This window comes from Dicentrarchus labrax, unplaced genomic scaffold (genome assembly GCF_905237075.1).
Source record: "Dicentrarchus labrax unplaced genomic scaffold, dlabrax2021, whole genome shotgun sequence".
Lineage (NCBI taxonomy): Eukaryota > Metazoa > Chordata > Actinopteri > Moronidae > Dicentrarchus > Dicentrarchus labrax.
This window is the reverse complement of record NW_026136721.1, coordinates 26,340,243-26,358,012: the sequence shown is the minus strand read 5'-3', so window position 1 is coordinate 26,358,012 and position 17,770 is coordinate 26,340,243. Positions and strand designations below refer to the sequence as shown.

General features: G+C 44.0%; 1 protein-coding gene across 6 annotated transcripts in view; it reads left to right on the top strand.

Moving 5' to 3' along the window:
* Positions 1 to 17,770, top strand: part of bnc2 (basonuclin 2) — a 164,946-nt gene that overhangs the window by 96,825 nt on the left and 50,351 nt on the right. Inside the window, exon 1 of one of the 6 annotated variants that reach the window (XM_051386493.1) lies at positions 12,353 to 12,440. The exons of the other annotated variants lie outside the window; for them this stretch is intronic. Coding sequence (XP_051242453.1) covers positions 12,429 to 12,440 — 12 coding nt within the window. The 5' untranslated portion in view covers positions 12,353 to 12,428. Of the gene's footprint in view, positions 1 to 12,352; positions 12,441 to 17,770 lie in introns of those variants that run through there. 6 annotated transcript variants of the gene reach the window in all.

The following is a 17,770-nucleotide window of genomic DNA, read 5'->3' as shown; positions in this document are numbered from 1 at the left end:
CTCTTTCATAGACTAACTGCTGAATATTTGAATGTTATAGAGTGTTCATTTTTCTTTATCAGAAAGCAATGTACTCTTGGGAACAAGAGTGTGTTTCTTGTATTTTAACTCCACTGTAGAAACACTAGTAGTCAGCAGTGTTGGGAGAGGCTGCTGCAAAGGTTTTAAGTACTACCTGGACTCTCAGCCAATAAAAGCAGATATCTGCCTGCACAGATGTATATTTTCACAATTTTTTTTTCACGTAAAGTCACCCAGCCCTTTTGTTTTCATCTGCAGGGATTCCATTCAAAGATCTATTTTTTTTATTTTGCCACCAGAAAGTAAGAGTACAAGCTTTTTGTATTAAAGGTAATAGAAGAGAGGGATGTGAAGAAGAAAACCTTGCCATGATTGCAGAAAAAACATTTTCTCAGACACAAGTCACCCTAATTCCTGAACATTAGACGTTTCTGGCGAACATTCAGTAAACTCATCACATCCCTGTGTTTTATGACTCCTCTAAACAAGTCGCGTTCATCCCCAGGTTACACTCTGATACTGTGTATCCCCTGCTGACTTCAGGGAATTTGATTTTTTTTAATGAACAGCTCAATATCTAATTCATTAAAGTGGCTGTTTTATTTGATGCATTTTCCTTACTCCAGCTGAACCAAGGGAGCAAGCCAGGGGATGAGGGGAGATGGCCCTGTTGATGGACGTCCAGTTGCACTCACAAAGTGCTCCGAGTGTGTGCCTGCTTGTGTCCCCCGGAGAGACCCGGGGGCTCGGGTCGATTGTGGCTCCCTCTCCACAGGGGCTGAGAGCGGGAGTTTTACTCTGTTTGACTGCTGAAGGACGGGAGCTGTAATTGGCCTTGCACACACTCTCTCTCGTCATTAGAGGCAGGCCAAGAGGCAGGCTTAACAATCGGTGTGGGGCGCACTGCCAGTAGTTTCTCTTTTTCTCTAGGTATCTATCTGGCAGTGAAAAAGCATAAGGAGGCATGTTAGGCTTTAGTGCTGTATTAAGAATGTCGCCCATGGCTCCGCTTACTGTGTGTATGTGTTGTGATTGAGCAACATGTACATTTTCCATTAACACCATTAAGGGGTAGAGGGGTCAGTTTATAGGCCCCTGCTCACACTTCAGGTGCTTTTCAGTTATTGGCTGGACTGGATGGAGACGGAGGGTAGGGTTTGTGCATCAGGAGGACTGAAAACACCTGTGGCTTGAGAGTCAATTGATGGACCCATGTAGCCTTTCTGATCTCCCCCCTCGTTATAGTTATTTATTTTTTGCAACCTATTCTGAAGAAACGATTACTTATAAACCTTGGATACTGAACTGGAGTGGAAAAGCAGTTTCCACGCTTGGCCCACATACTCTCTATCTGGTCCAGCCAAACCCCGACACATTGGTTTCCACCACCATCTCCTCTTTGTAGATCCAGTCTGGGCACGTAACAGTATATATCCACTGCTGCTCTGTAATTAACACGTCTCTCATTTAGCAGCTCCGCTGTGGTCCCCACTGATCAACTGTCTTATCTCTGCACAGATCACAGTCTCTAAGTAGAGTCATCCCTCTCCAAGACACATGTACAGTAGCAACCGATACAAGGGGCACAGTTCATCCAGAGGTATAATAGAAACATGCATTGCATAATATAAAGAACAGGGAATCTGATATATAGTAGGTTGGAGGCCCTGAGGAGAAAAAAGAATAGAGAGAAAAGGTGTATTAAAGTGAAACAGAGGGCCTTGGTGGAAATATGAAGGGGTCAGAATTAGAGTGGAAGGGGCTCCCTGGCGAGGGCCTGGGGGGGTGGCTGGGGATGTGTCAGGTGCATGAGCTGCGCTCTGCGCTGGGCAGTGTTGTTGTTACACCGAGGGCAGCGCCACAAGTCCGAAAGTATTGATTTCCCGCCTTGTCGAGAGGCAGAGAACTGTCATGTGGAGAGCACTGACCTTGGTACACACACTAAGACAACTATTCCCCCCGGCCCCCCACGGCACAGAGAGGAGAGAAGAGAGGAGCAGATGCAAGACACAGCAGCGGCAAGCAACAAACAACAATGAGCTACCACGGGGGGGGGCTCGAGAGGAAGAAAAAGAGAGGAAAGAGAGAGCTTTCAGAAAAAACGTAGGAGCAGGAAGCAAGAGAGAGAGAGGGAAGCTAACAGTCAAAGCCAGGGCCAGTTCCCCTGAGTTGTCAGTGGGCAGCCCTGTGTCTGGTTATCACGCTGTTTGAAATGACAATGGCTTGACTTGTATTTTCCTCCTGAGACCCAACTCAGATCTATAAGCCAGAGGGAGGGGAGGGAAGGAAGGAGGGAGGGGTGGGTTAGAAGAGCAGAGAAAAGAAAAGGCTGGTCATAAAAGGAGACGATAGAAGAGCGAGAGGGATGTAGGAAATAGTATGAGAGAAAAGAATGACAAAAAGGAAAGTGAGGGGGGGAAAGGAATAAGAGATTGACTCCTTCTGTCTCTGTATCACTGCTGTAGTTGTAGCCTTTGACATCCACAGAGAGAGACAGAGAGGAAGGAAGAGAAAGAAGGCAGCAGCAGCAGCAAGCAGCTCAAGTGAAATGTTTTTCATGTGGAGGCTCCATCAGGATTTGACAACAAAAAGGGCTCCCTGTCACCTGCAGCTACACGGTGGGGCTCATCCCCAGTCACTCTGGAGCACAGCACACTGAGAAAGACAGAGAAAACACAGCCTACAAAGAGCTCTCCTCGGGTTAGATCAGGGTGACAGACACTTAAGAGACCCAGCTTTAGTCACACATCTCTCGCCTCAGATCAGGGTGTTTTGCTAACAAGCTCAGCAGCAAGTTCCCTCACTTGTGCACTGAAGCTTATGAATAAAGGCCACTTTTTTATGATGAAGAGTTCTGTGTAGAGTTGCAAGGGAATCTGTTCACAAAGTCTCTTTTTTCAGGGAAATCTCAAAGAAGTGCAGTCCTAATTGAATTAGCTGGCTTATTAGTGTTTGACATTGTAAGCTTGGTTATAAGTAAGGAAGTGGGGACTTGGGAAGTGGATTTAAAGAGCAGTGTTGGTTTTGGTTCTAATTTTACACTCTCCTGACACACATTATTCCCCTCAGCTGCAGTTAGGCCCAGATATGGTAATGCTAATAATATGTGTGCAAGGGGGTTTAAGTGGCTTGCTCACCTCAATTGCCATGCCTGGGAAACACAGTGGTCTATAAACCTAGTGGCTAAAGCCTTGTCACTGGTGCGGACTTGTTATTTAAGGACAAAGCAGAGATAGTGAGATGGGTGTGATTTTTGATATTCAAAAGCAGTGGAATTGTATCATTAGACAAAAAATAGTGATATTGAGGTATTGTTCCATTTAAAGATAAGAACAACCAACCTTCCTCATCCTCCACCTATCTTTGTCTGCTCACAGTCCTCTTATTTTAACGTGACTTCAAGGGATAAAAAAACAGACTAAGCACACCTTTGGCCATAATACTTTAGTAGCCTTGATGCTGAGTTTTGCCTCTGTTAGTCTGCCTTAATTTGGTCAAATCTAATTGCTAATTACACTTGCTTTCATTATCTCTGTGTGTTAAATCCAAGGGCTTTACCAGTATTGTCTTTACTCACCGAGCGAAAGAAAGAACCTTTGATCAAGATTAACAACATACACTTGTCTTCGGTCAGTGCAAAAACACACACACACACACACACACACACACACACACACACACACACACACTCACATCCACGCAAATGCATGCACATGCTGCAGAAACTTAATGAATCTGTTTCATGTTATGTCTTGACTTTCTCTCCCTGTATCGATATTCACCTCCCCATGCCCTGAGAACACAGTTTCTAAAAAAGTACAACTTTGTGGTTTTAGAGAAGTGTATTAAATAATAACATGAAATCTTTATTAATCTTTTTCTGTCAGTCAATAGTAGTCTATTCTGGATCCATTCACCATCCTACAGGGTCAGTAAGTGTTAAAAATGACTGTGGCAGTGATTAACATCTTAATTATTTGCCTCATGTTTATTGTCAGCCTCCTTTGGGAGCACAAAAGAAACTTTGTGGCTTTCACCACATCACCACGAGTGCTCCGACCATTTAAAAACACAGAGACACAAACATTGGCTTTTATTGCACCTCCCCAAAAATATAGCGAGACAACTGGCAGCAAACAAATGAATAAATGTAAGCCTCCACAATTACCCCTTGCTCTCAGTGGAAGCATAATGGATCTCTCTGCACAAAACGATTACATGCCACTTGAGATAATGACAGATTGTGCTAAAAGGAGCTACTTTACCCACTTATTCAGCTCTCTTTGGGGGTATCACGCCATTTGTGTCTGTGGTGAAAAGGGACATGCCAGTGAGGCCTGCGGGCCCCTCAGTCTCCCTGGGTGCCAAAGGGCGCAATGCCAAAGCAAATGCTCTGCCTGACACATGATAAACTTGGGGACAGGTGACCAAAGTGAAGCAGGCCATTCCTGCCATTCCAGACAAATTTGCGAGTAATGACATGCCAACAAAGAGCCTACATGTCACTTTCACCTCTCATAAATCCAGCAGGAAAAAACAGGTCAACACTCTCACTGGTGTCAACAGGTATGATGAAATGAGGGAGCATCTGACGATACAATCGCAACTCTTTTTCTCTTGTGCCTAGCACAGAGAGGGCTTCATTGTACTCATTCCAATTTCAAATTTGGCGTGGTCTCAACAGCTATCAAATATAGTGTTGAGTGCAAATGCCAGTATACTACACAGCAACATGTAAGTGGCACAGAAATACAAGCTGGCGATTCATTTGAAGTTACAGCTAATAAATCAGATTATTATTATTATTATAAGATTATTTAGGACCAGACTTGGCAATTGTTTTATAGCGAGTAAAAAGTGATAATATGTTTGCTCCTCAAACCAAACAAGAGGACACAGTGGAGAAATCTTATCTAAAACTTATTAAATGAGGAGGTGAATGTGTGTATTTTAAACGTAATTATACTGCAATCTGTAATTTATGTAAATGTAGATGTCCAAAAATGTTCACAACTTCTGACTGGAGTACATTGTGGCAGACCAGTGCAAGTTTTGGTTTGGTGACAAAAAAAAAACAAAACATCATGTTGGTTGTGAGAATGAACTAATTTCCTTAAGTGTATTTAAAGTGCATTGTTTGCTTCTAAGATATATTCAGAGGCGGTGATGCTTTAAAATAGAGAGAGAGAGAGGATCATAATCATCCCAGCACACAACACAACTGTATTTCTTTTTCATTTCCATCCTTGTTTGTCTCTGTGTTGTTTTTTTGCCCTGGTCTTGAATCTATCCCACGTATTCCCCACTGCCCATGACATACTGGAAATGCCTGGTTAAGTGCTGTTCTGACATTAGCTGAGTGTAGTCACAGCATTTGGCCTGGGGACAAATGCTAGAAAGGCCCTATAAATATGGATGCCACCCACCCCTCCTCTTTTCTCCCGCTTTCCCTTGGCTCCCTGATGAGTTTGCATGTGTCTGTGTGGCACGCCGTTTGCTCTGTCACACCATGTCCCCACTGTTTGTTTACTCACACTGACAGAGATACACTCGCTTGCCATCGGTACTCACCACCTACGCCTGCTAACCAAGTGCCAAAGAGCTCACTAATGCTCCAGCTCCTCCTGTAAATAATGCATCTGCCAATGCCAGGCAGTTATCATAGCGTCACGACGGCCCCAGCTCTCAGAACTATTTCATAGGCTGATGGGTCTGTTAGCCTGCACGTCACTCTCAGTCCGCCTGCGTGCATGTGTGTTAGCGAGTGTCACTGTCACCTGCTGTTACATCACGGAGCATCACACCCAGAGAGCTCAGTGCTGCGTGAAAATGAGACCAGTCGAGCCTGGCGTCTTCCTGTGTGCCCACCTCTGCCCCCGGCTCTGTGGCGGCCCTGTGGATGCCCCGTGGCTGCACTGATGCCAGCACGTGTGGAGCTGCAGGGAGGGTCCCCGTGGGGAGGAAGTGGGCCATTAGTACAGTCCTTGCCCCGGCGTTTTACTCCACTTCAGTACACATCACAGAGGGCCGCCCTCTCACTAACTAGCTAACACATGCTAATTAGTCTGGCGACAGAGCCAGTTCCTCCTTGCTTTGGGGGCATATGTGTAGCTCCAGAGCAAAGCTGGCTGAGAGGACCTGGCCAGGGACTGATGCTGCTTCATTAAGTTTTCTTTAATGCACTTCAGATAAATGGGGAATGTAGTACAGTAGCTTAGCGCTTTAAAGCAGCCTGGAATATATGAATGATGGAGAGTTCAGTCTTCAATCTTAAAAACGGTTGTGAGTAACTAACAACTCACTGCGTCAAACAGACATTTCACATAAATACTGTACTGTTGTGCTTTCTGACATTCCTTACCTTCCAGATTAGTGTGGCGTGCCGTCTGCTCTCCAACCAACTTGCCTTTCCTGCAACGTCTTCATTTTCTGGAAACAAGAACAACCACAGCCTTAATGAAACTTAATGATGATAGTCATAACACAACAATAATCCAGTGGTCTGGAAAACTAATCAATGCGTCTTCTCTCCTTCCCCTAATGACCTGTGAAAACAAAGCAATAAAAAGGCGGCGTGTGTTTATTTTGGCCAAAGCAAAAGGCTGATAAGAGTGGCTGGCTGATTAGCGCCGAGCAAAGCCAAAATGGTCACAGAGATTAGGACACCACACAAAGCTAATGTCACCACACGAGGTAAAGGTGCGTGCTTGTGCATTTCAGGAACTTTCCCCTTGATGGAAAGTTTGCAGGGCCATTTACTGAAAATGTATTCATTCTACCACTGGAGGCTTGTTATCTATGTGTTAAATAGATGAGGATTTCCTGTTTCGTGTCCATACACTATGATTTTCCTGTTACTGTAACTCTAGTCACTGATGGTAGTTTGTCATCCCAGTAATGCGACGATAAACACATGTTGTTTCCCTTGTCTTCTGTGTGAAGTGGCTGACCAGCGTAGCTCTCATTTTAGCAAGCGTCTTGTCTTTTGGTCTCTGGTTGATTCCTCCCAGACTCTGGCCCTTCACCACAAATCATTGTGGTGTGCTGTGCGCTGCTTCGGGACAGAAATTTGCCCCTAAAGTGTTGCAAAAACACTGATCCTTGGATTCATCTTTTCCCTTTTCAGTAAGAAACACAAAACCAGTGGCTAATTTGTTTTAAACAAGCTTGTTATTTCCACAGTTTCTTTACTGTATGATGGAAAGTGTTGGTTTGAGTGACTGCTTTTAATTAGTTAAGTACAGATAGGGGAAGAAGGAAAAATAATATTTTTCTTTCATGCGTGTGGAGGGAATTATAAATAAGCGAGAGGAAAAATAGAGATTGTCACATTTTTCAGGGCATGTGTAAAAATACACAAACACGTGTTTTTTTGTCATCACTTACTATATAGCACATTAACTGCATGTTGCCACACGTACAAATAAGGACCAGTCAGCACACATTTTACATCAGTGGAAATCATGATTTGTACACGTGCTACACAAACACACAGAGGAAAAGACCACCTTCACACCGCTCTCTGGGGTCCAAACCAAGTATAAGTCATGCATACTATATTAGGACACACAGAGTTTCTGAAATTCTCAAAATTAAAATGATTTAACAAGCCCTGTAATAAATGTATTTCTTATTCCCTGGTCAGATCATATGAATTCCTAAACACACAACACATTTCACATGACAACATGGGAGATCAGTGTCAGGTGGATTACATGGAATGATGGGGTGATGTGTCTTTTTTTCCTGCTTGCTGGAGAGCCTGGTGTCCTGATTAAAAATTTCAGCTCCACTGCCTTTCTAATTAATTAGCGAGGCCACTCAGAGGAGCGCTGTGGACCAATTAGTCTCTAGCAAGCCGATGATGCCTATCGCTACAGCATCACTGTACAGCTGTCGCTCCCCGCTCCGAGGACGGCTGGGGATGGACCCTCAGGTGCTCTCACAGGTTCAAACAGCAGCGTGCGTGCATGCACACGCCATCAGATGCATGCATACACACAACATAATAATTCTAATAATAATAGAAAAATATAACATATACAAAATATACACGTACTGACACACTGGACACAGGATGAGAAAAATATTTTCAGACTTAGCTTATCTTTCATTAAATTAAACGATCATAAACAACAATAAGCCTTTGAAGTTTAATGAAAGATAAGTGTGGATTAAATAAAAACAGCTCTTGTTATGACTCAGTGAGTCTAAAGATAGAAAATGAAAGATGAAGATAATAATTTAGGTAATTTATCAAGTGAAAATACCAAGCATTTTCTGTTTACAGTTTCTGAAATCCAACAATATCCTCCTTTAAATATGTTGAATCTTTTTGGAATTTTGACTGGGAATTTGAGACTTTAATAAATAATACAGCAAATTTCAATTATTTTGTGCAGACTAAAAATGGCAACTCTATTCAAAGATACTGTGAGGCTATGCAGCTGGAAAATGAGAATATGCATCTAAAAGAAACAAAGATATTGCTAAGACCAACCGTTCTTCTGTTGAGCTAAATGTAGGGTAAAGACTTATACATTGTAACACCACAAAATGTCTTTTTTCTATGTAATCTACAGTAGTTGACATTGTGAGCTGTATGGCTTTGAAAATCAGGACAAAAGCCACCTAAAAACACTGAAGCTGAACCTCTTTCATCCTGACAGCCTCCATAGAAAAGCAGATGAAATAAGACGGCCCTGTTCCCGTTTCTAAGGCCTTGATGGTAAATTCATCCTGCATGCTGACCACAGGGCTGGGTGGGGAGGTGTCTGCATTTCTTCGGAGGGTTGGCAGAGTTTGCTGACTTTGTGAGAACGGACTAGTTATAAGACCGAGGAAGCTCATTTCCACTTCAAGGGGTCGTCTGAAACATGGCATCAGCAGGCCTCTCTGTTAGCTCTCGCTCGCTGTACACTCGCACATGTGTGCGCACTAATGCATGTGCGCGCTTGCACACACACACACACACACACACACACACACACACACACACACACACACACACACACACACACACATCATCTGATCGTCTCACATTCACAGATATTAATAATGTGTCTTCCCATCGCCTCCTCTCGCAAAGTCTAATGTTTATTCGTACTTGAGGAAAATGCGCTGATACAGTTTTTCTTCAAGGCTGAAAAATAGCCAAAAGCGAACAAAAATGTGGAACTTCAAAGCCCCCTGTGGTGGTGGGTACACATTAATGAACACATCACACGCAAACACACGTAACATCCTGCAAATGATTCACTATCTCTTTTTAGTAGTTTAATTACAAAGTGGAGTGTGGATTGGCATGTTTGAGCATTGAAGAGGGGGGGGGTTGCGTAGTGTACAGCGGAGACACACACTAACACAAGTCCCTTTGCAAGCACAAACAGTCAATACTGTAGTGGCTGATTAGTATGAGAAGAGGGGATGAATATTGGAGGAGGACTCTCAAGGGCCACCCATGAAACATGGAGAGGATGTCAAAGCATTTTGTTCCCATCTCGTTCATTAGACCTAACTCAGGCTATTGGATGCTCAGAGTATTTTATAGTTCATTCACAATCACACGCACGCACGAAGACAAAAGAAAAGCACACACTGAAAACAACACTGTTGGAAACAGTTGTAGTTATTAGATCGGCGTGTCTGACATTTTGTCGACATAAGTAATTAATTTAGCCTTTCTATTGGGAAAGTCCAAAGAGCCCAATTAACATGGCTAATATTGCTGCATCGTGTAAAAACATCATTTTTTTAATACAGAGGGAATATTCAAATAACTTGCCTTCATTATTCAAATGTATAAGCAAAGTCATCACTGGGGAAAGAGACAAGATGGGATTCACACTCGCAGGAACAAGAAAATGATAATCAATCTTTTATTTCTGCAAAGCAATCAAATATTCAGCATATGTGCTTTTCCTTTATCTTGGTTTTCTTTATTTGTGTCATCTGAAATTTGAGGGTTTCTTAGTTTTGTCCTCATTATTTTTCACTCAAAATTTAGAGGCTTATTTATTTGGTGTATATTGACTAAGTGCCATGTTGCAGTGATAACTGTTAATTATTTAATTTAACACATTTGGAAATCTTGGCAGTGTGTTTACACGAGCCAAGAAGAAGCAATTTGGTATTTAATTGAAATTATACAGTAAGTCAAGGCTTTAGAGGAAGAGGATTTTTGACTTTTACAGTTAGTCCAGTACACATGCTCAGACAGGAAGCCAGGCCAAGACTCACTCAGTTGCCAAATCCCACGGCTTTGTAAGCAACACGCTGCAGAAATGGAATCAGACAAATAATATCCTTAATTTAGAGAGTGAAAATGTTAAGGTCAGAGGCAGTAGTGAGGGACGTTTTATGGTGTATTTGAAACTTTTTTTTTTTAGAGATTGCTATTGTGGTACTGTGTTTTCTATTTTCACGGCTCGTTCGGGTATTTGTTTTCTAGCGAACTCAGGGGCCCCACTACTGCAAGGCCTGGGCTCTTGGCTCTACTCTCCCACTCGTATAGCTATAACAAAGTCAATATTACAAAGAGGTAACACATGTCGAGGTATGCTTCAGGCCTGCCCTGGTGCTGTGATCCTGGATTGGGACACACACACACACTCAAACACACACATATAGTGTGCAGAAGAACGCATGCCTTCAATAGTAGGCAGCCTACCTTCATGAAGAAAAATGTATCCCCCTTTTTTCATCTCTTTGCAAATTTGTTCTCTGGTTGAAGCTGGTATTTTGGCTTTCACACATGTGAAATTGTTCATGTATGTGTGTGTGTGTGTGTGTGTGTGTGTGTGTGTGTGTGTGTGTGTGTGAACCTTCCTACAGTGTAAAGTCCTTGTTGGTGTCTGTGTGTTCACATAAATTCTGAGTGTCTATGTGTGTGTGTGTGAGGGCCAGTTTGTTTTGTTTTTCCCTTACTTCAGCACATCTGAGAGAGCTTTTCTGGAACTCCTGAGCCCTGTCCAAACAAAGATGGCCGAATGTGAGGGATGAAGGGGAGGTGGATCAGGGTGTGCGTGTGTGTGTGTGTGTGTGTGTGTGTGTGTGTGTGTGTGTGTGTGTGTGTGTTTGTGATTTTTCAAGTAAGCTGGGACCAGAAGGGCCTTGCGAAAAAACCAAGAGGAGGGAGAGAAAACCGAGCCCCTGAGAAAGGCAGCTGGAAACACGGAGACTTGCGGTCTCCCCCCCCCCACTTCTCCTCCTCATCCCCCACCTCTCTCTCTCCCCTGGTCCAGCTGCACTCAGATGTGTCTGCCTGGTCCCCCCCGCCTCACCCCTGCGCTCCCAAACTCAATGCCACTGCCAAGGAGAGAGAGAGAGAAAGAGGGAGAGTGAGGGAGAGTGTCGCAGCTGGTAATACTTACTGGCCATTTTACCGCGGTAAAGGCATGAGATTCATTAGGCCAGGGCCCGCGTGTTTTGTGCTGAGTACCGGCCGTGTTATTGTTAGGATGTGGTAAAATTATAAATATGGAGGGGTGGGGGGAGATTTGGAGGTGGGGGAGTGCAGGAATCTAAGTGGAAGGGTTGGAGAGGAGCGAGGTGGTGAGGGGAGGAGGAGGAAGAGGAGAAACATGCCACTCATTAACTCCTCTGCCACAGTCTTGTTTCTCATGATTGGGTGGCAATAAAAAAGTCTGTCACAATTTGTCAAAGTTAATGACTCAATGGCACACCAGCTCTCAAGGGCTGGAAGACACGCTAACATATGTCGAATTAGTCAATAGCTTTATAATTGCAGAAATAAGGATTCCGGCTTTAGCCAAATGAAGCGGACTTAGAAAGTCCTGGGAGGGAATTTGCAATTTGGTCAGGTCGATTGCAGAATAGCAATCACGAACGCTTGGCACTGCTTTCCTCACGCAATTGTCGAGTTTCTTTCTTTTTCCTTCTGTCTTTCCTTCCTTTACTCCCTCCCTCCCACCTGTTGGAGCTGCTCTGTGTCTTCTTTGTGACCTGTGACTCTGGAACAGCGTCTAGCCTCCACTTCAGCCCCTCTATCTGTGAACTTTGTAAGACAGATAAAGACTAAAACACCCAGATGGACTTTCCTTTGGTCTGCCGTCTCCCTCCCTCTCTAACTGTCCCACTACACACACACACACACACACACACACACACACACACTTGGAGACACGCAAAGACACTCCTCACTTCTCTCCCTCATTGTGTGGCTTTGGGAGTGACACAGTTGTCATTGCAGTAATGTAGCCATTGGTTGAACACTCTCTCCCTGTCTCTCCCTCCCCTCTCTCTGTCTGTATCTGGGTCTTGTGTCCTATTGTTCTGTGTCATTCAGTGACGGAGACTGTAAATACTAATAAAAGTTGCAGCATTTTTTTGGAGTGTTGTATCTAAAGAGGGAACTACGAAACTGAATCAGGAGCAGTCTTCTCACTATGCTGGCTAAGGTAAATGATTGCACAAATCTGTAAATAACAATAATCTGGGCCGCTTTTAGGGATACATTTTATAATGTGGTTTTTCATAGATGCAACAGATAAGTAAGATGCAAGTAGATGTAGCACTTGGTTGCAAATAATCTGAATAGAGCAATTATCCCTGGTTCAGCATAGCTTATACATAGTTTTGTATTTCCACAGCTGTTGGGTGTGCAGGCCCAGGTGTTTACAAGTAAACCACCATGCTGACACACTGTTTGAACAAAACTCTGAGGAAAGAAACAAATATTATTGCCCAGTCGTGTGTCTTGAAAACCAGCCAATCTGTCTACAGTAGTGTTCGGTTTAGTTGAAAAAACACATATACATAATTTGGAGATTGCTTACACACAATTAGTGCAGGCTTTTTTACATTAAAAATGGTCAAAGAAAATAAAGAGCTATTGGCGAGATTAAATCTAGGAACTCTTCCAAGATTTCCCTGGCTGGGAGCTACTTTGAGTAGGGGAATTCACTGAGTGTGGGTGTTTGTGTGTGTGTGTGTGTGTGTGTGTGTGTGTGTGCGCGCACATGTTTGCATGAGAGGGAATGTGGGAGAGTGTGTGGGCGCTCGTATGTGTGTAGTTCAGGAGGTAGAGTCCCACCCTGTAGACTAGTGTGATGACTAAATGTCAATTTGGGGGAGTCTCAGCAGTGCTGGCCTCCTGTCGTCACGCTGCTGTCAAGCCTGCACCCGTGTGTGTGTGTGTTGTGTGTCCCGTCGCCCACGCCAACCAATGATTGCCATGGAGATGTCCCCTCACAGAGAGGGGTCGGCAATATGTCTGGGCTCTGACTAATACTTTCTGTTTGTGTTAGGGTGTAGATGGGGAGTGAAGCAAAGAGCAGACGATGTTGGTCATTCTTTCTCCCCTCTCTGTATTTCCACCAACCCCGACCCCCCTCCACCACTCCTCTCATTCTTTCTGTCCCCTTTCCTTTTTACTCCCACTCTTCTTTTCTCTCCTTTCCCCTCTCTCAAACATGTGTCTGGTCGCACTGTGTGGTCATGTCACTCCCTCAAGTCTCCAGACAGAAACCTAGAGTGTTGTTGCAGTGCTGACTGTCACTGTGATATTTGCATTTGGCGGGGGCGATCAGTGGGCCAGTGAGTGCAGGTGTCAAGTCTGACAAGGAGTTCTCCTTATCTGGCGCAGGTCGCTCCCTCTGATAGGCTGAAGGTCAGAGCAGATCTAGTATACATTGATGACAATGTTTCATTTTCTTTCCTTTTCCTGTCTGCACAATGGCCAGTAATAAGGATGCGTGTCTCTGAACAATGCAAAGTCTAAAAACTGGCTGAGTGATTTCTGGCTTTTATTTGATTTTATTGCTGAAAGATTCCATCAACGCAAAGTTAATTGACAATTTGGTCACTGATGAATCTTTTAAGCACAGATAGCAACCATTTACTGGTTTGAGCTTCTTAAATATGAGGATTTCCTGTTTTTCTTTGTTTTATATCTCTATGAATGTAATACGTTTGAATTTTAGATCCCTCAGATCTTTTTGATACAAAAAAGAAAAATGCATGTATATTTGTTGGGGAGATTGTTATTATAAAGATTTTGTTTGAATGCACCACCAGTTGTATAGAAACTGTACCAAAAGTTGCATCATACAGGAGAAAATTGGGAAATCTGTCCTGACACCTTTTGCACAGCACCTTCTCAAACTTCCTACCTCCCCTCATCAGCTTTCCTCTACCTCCTCCACCTTTGCTTCAACACCTCTTCCCCACCTTTCCGATACACCAGCTTGCCTGACTCCCCCCCTCAAACCCACCCCCTTGCTCCCTTGCTATCTCACCTCTCTTCCTTTTCGCCAAATTTCCCTTCGCTCTCTCTGTCTCTCCCTCCCTCCCTCCCCTAGCACCCTGCTTTGAACCTGGCCTTGAATCTGTGGACCCAGAGGTCTGTCACTGGGCAGATGGTTTGATCTCTGGCTGGGGAAATGCTTTGAGGAGAGCTGAGAAGGGCCAGGGGCCTGGACCAGGGTCCTCTGCCTGGACTGGCTGTCTACACAAAAGATGGGAGAAACTGGTGCTCCCTTGATGCTTAGGTATTTGAACTGACAGTGTAGTCCAGTGTTAACACTGTGGTACAGCTCTCCATCTATATAGGTGTATGGCATATGATAGCGAGATCACAGGGTTGTGTTTCTGGTCCAGTATTGTGATATTATACTCCCTCTCCCACTCTGTTTCACAATATCAAAGCCAGCTGGGTCCTTTAGCTGTCCACTTCATAAACAAGCATGACTGTCCTGAAGTACACGCACGGCTATTTATCATGCAAGTGAGTCAGAGCGAGTTTCGTCATTGGTCTTGGACGTTTTTGGGGTGGTGCTCATCATGGGGAGATTTACTTTCTGTGACTGTGTCAAACCACACAGTAGAAGCAGGAATGTTGGAAGCAGAAAATTAGCTGAACTGTGTGCCTGTTTGATTCTGGAGTAATAACATGGGTGTTGTGTCTGTGTGTTTGAAGGAGTGCAGAGTGTGAGTCATATCTGACAGCTGACAAACACAAAAAGACAGGACTGGACCTCTGGTCAAAGTTGAAACTGGACGTCATTTGGAATGACAGTGGATGACAGATGTCATCACTCACACTACAATTGTTTAGATTGTCCAGTTATAGGCTCCAGATTTATGTTCCTGATTAGTGATTGTAATTTCATTGCTAGCCGAACCACATTTTGCAGATGTGTTCACAAAATGGTTTGATATGACAGATGGCATCACAAAGGGCTGGAAACTGTAAAAACAGTGAGCCATGCCAAACCGTGAGTTTATCTCTCCCCAGTAATCTGATTACATTTGAACCACACTTGATATTTTCTCCACTACATCACTCCTGACCTGCAGGCTTTAAGTTATGACCCCTTCATTCTTACGATTGCACTGTGTTGCAGAAACAGCAGGTGAAGCAAAGTGCAACAAGACTGAGAGGCACTGCCAAACATCTGAAACTTATGTGTCAGATTTTCACAGACCCAATATGTTCACAGATTAATTTTAGTGTTCCCCAGTTGTTTATTTACCTTGCTCACTTCATTTCCAAACTTCATTTTCAAATTTGGCCCTTTTCAACTTTAGTCTAAGTAGTTTACAGTTAGTTACTTTAAAAAGGGCTAAATCTAAACACTGTAATAGCTTTTTGTATACATTTTATCAGATTTAAGATACATTTACTGATTGACAATGAATCTCAAGCTTTGTCAAGTCACAAAGAGCGTTAATTAAGGGTGCGTGCAAACAACAGACACGGCTGCTCCCATTTGTTTGACTTAAAGAGAGGAAAGAAAGGAAGAAAAGAGAGGGGGTCCCAGGTCTCCATATGAATACATGAAAACACATGCTTCTCTTCTCCTTCTGTAATCCACCGGGGACTCACGCCCCATTTGGTTCCCATTAGCATAGCTCTGGTCGCTCTGCCCCGTGTCAAAGCCCAGACGCACAGCTGCACAAAGGACAGGGACCTCTGGCTCTGTGACTGCCAGCCGCTGGGCTCAAAACCAGAACTGACATGGAGGACGGGCCTTGCACTTTGGGGATTTCAGAGGGAAGACACTAGCCTTTTTTGTAGACTACAGTTTTCCCCGTACAGTTTTACACTAAAGTCAGTGCACAAGTGATTAATCGTTGTTTATTTTGTACCACTTTGTAAGGCAAGACAGCTCTGTTTCAAGTCACATCCAATGTACAAAATCAAACAAGCAAAAATTAGCCATGGCATGAGGTATTTGCTCCCCTGTATTTTGTGGCGTGCTGTGTCTGACTACAAAGACTTTCTTTATTCGGCGTGTTTTATTTGTCACCTGTTTCCAATATGGACACTGTGAAGTCCTGATCTATCTGATGGAGCCAGGGCTCGTTTTATGACACGCAAAGCTGCTGTGTCTCTTTTCCTACACACGTTGGCTGCACATTTCTGGCAGGAAATTGACAGCATTTCAGCAGCTAACTCATGGATGAGATAATATCTTGTGGGTGGAAGAGAGGACAAGATGCTCCCAGTGTTTTACAGTGACCCTAAGCAGAGACAAATTTAAATCTGAAGCTGCTGCTGCAGACGAGGCGCACACATGCACACATAATGCGCACATACACACAGGGTTTTCATTTAAATCTCGGCTTTGCTTAACTCACCAAACAAGAAATGTGGTCTGTGGCTATGTGTTGAACATGGTAAAGGTTTCAATTAAAGTAGGAGGAACAATACCCACCCAGCATCCAGCAGCTGTCTGGTTTGGCTTTCCATTGTGCACTGTCAAGGGAGGATACAGAGAGGCTGGAAGGGACTAGTGGTGTTTTAGTGGTGTTTTCAATGGCATATGGTTGCAACGTCAACCAGGAAAAATGACAGGGTAGTAATACAGTTGTACAGGATATTAGTTTAGGATCACCCTCAGTTCTATGGTTTCATAGAACTTGTAGTGGCCAAAGCACTGTATTTGTTGATCTCTACATATGCTGCTTGGTTTAGGGTTGGACACATTTGCATGTATCAGTATTGATCCTGGGCCATGTAGCCGTCTTTCCCAGTCTGTTTAAAATCCTCTTGGACCCGACTACAAGAGTCCAGGCTGAAGCCATCTTGTTCTGCAGCTCCTCTTTCCTGCATTTCTTCAGTCCATCTGTCCCACTAACAGTCTTTTAATTGAGAGTCCTCCCCGGTCTGATGCTGGCCATTGCTGACTGTCAGTGTTTATACAATTGGGCTGGGACAGGGACTGTGAGCCAAGCAAAACATCCATGAAACATCAAGCCTCCAGCTAAACAAAACCCAGCAATGAGACACACACACTTGAGCCAGATAAGGGTTGAAAATGATGCTTTCTGAACGCAGCTAGGTTAAGTTGTTGACCATAGCAGTAACACAGCAGCTGTGAGAGAGTGTTGACTGTTGTCTGGGTCTAATTGCTACAGCATTGTGGGATTTTCTTCACTTGCTAACAGCTTTCACTTTCTAGCCGCTCATTTTTCTAGTGATTTACGAAGTCTCACACACACTCGCTCACACACACCCCTCTGTCCTTTTCCTCACCGTCGTCCTCTTTAGTTGCGAGCCAAAGAGGAAACCCTGGCGAGACGCTAGCACAGTGACTAATGCTGTATATCTGGCCGGGCCTCAGATAACACAGCCTCCTCCCCCGGCCTGCTGTGACAAATATGTGCGAGTGTAGCGGTGGGATCCGGGCCCAAGCTTGTCCCTGACCCAGCCCAGGCCAGACGCAGGTTAAACCACGGCCAAATACAACCCAGATCCATGCTGGCCACAGAAGCAAAGTTTTGA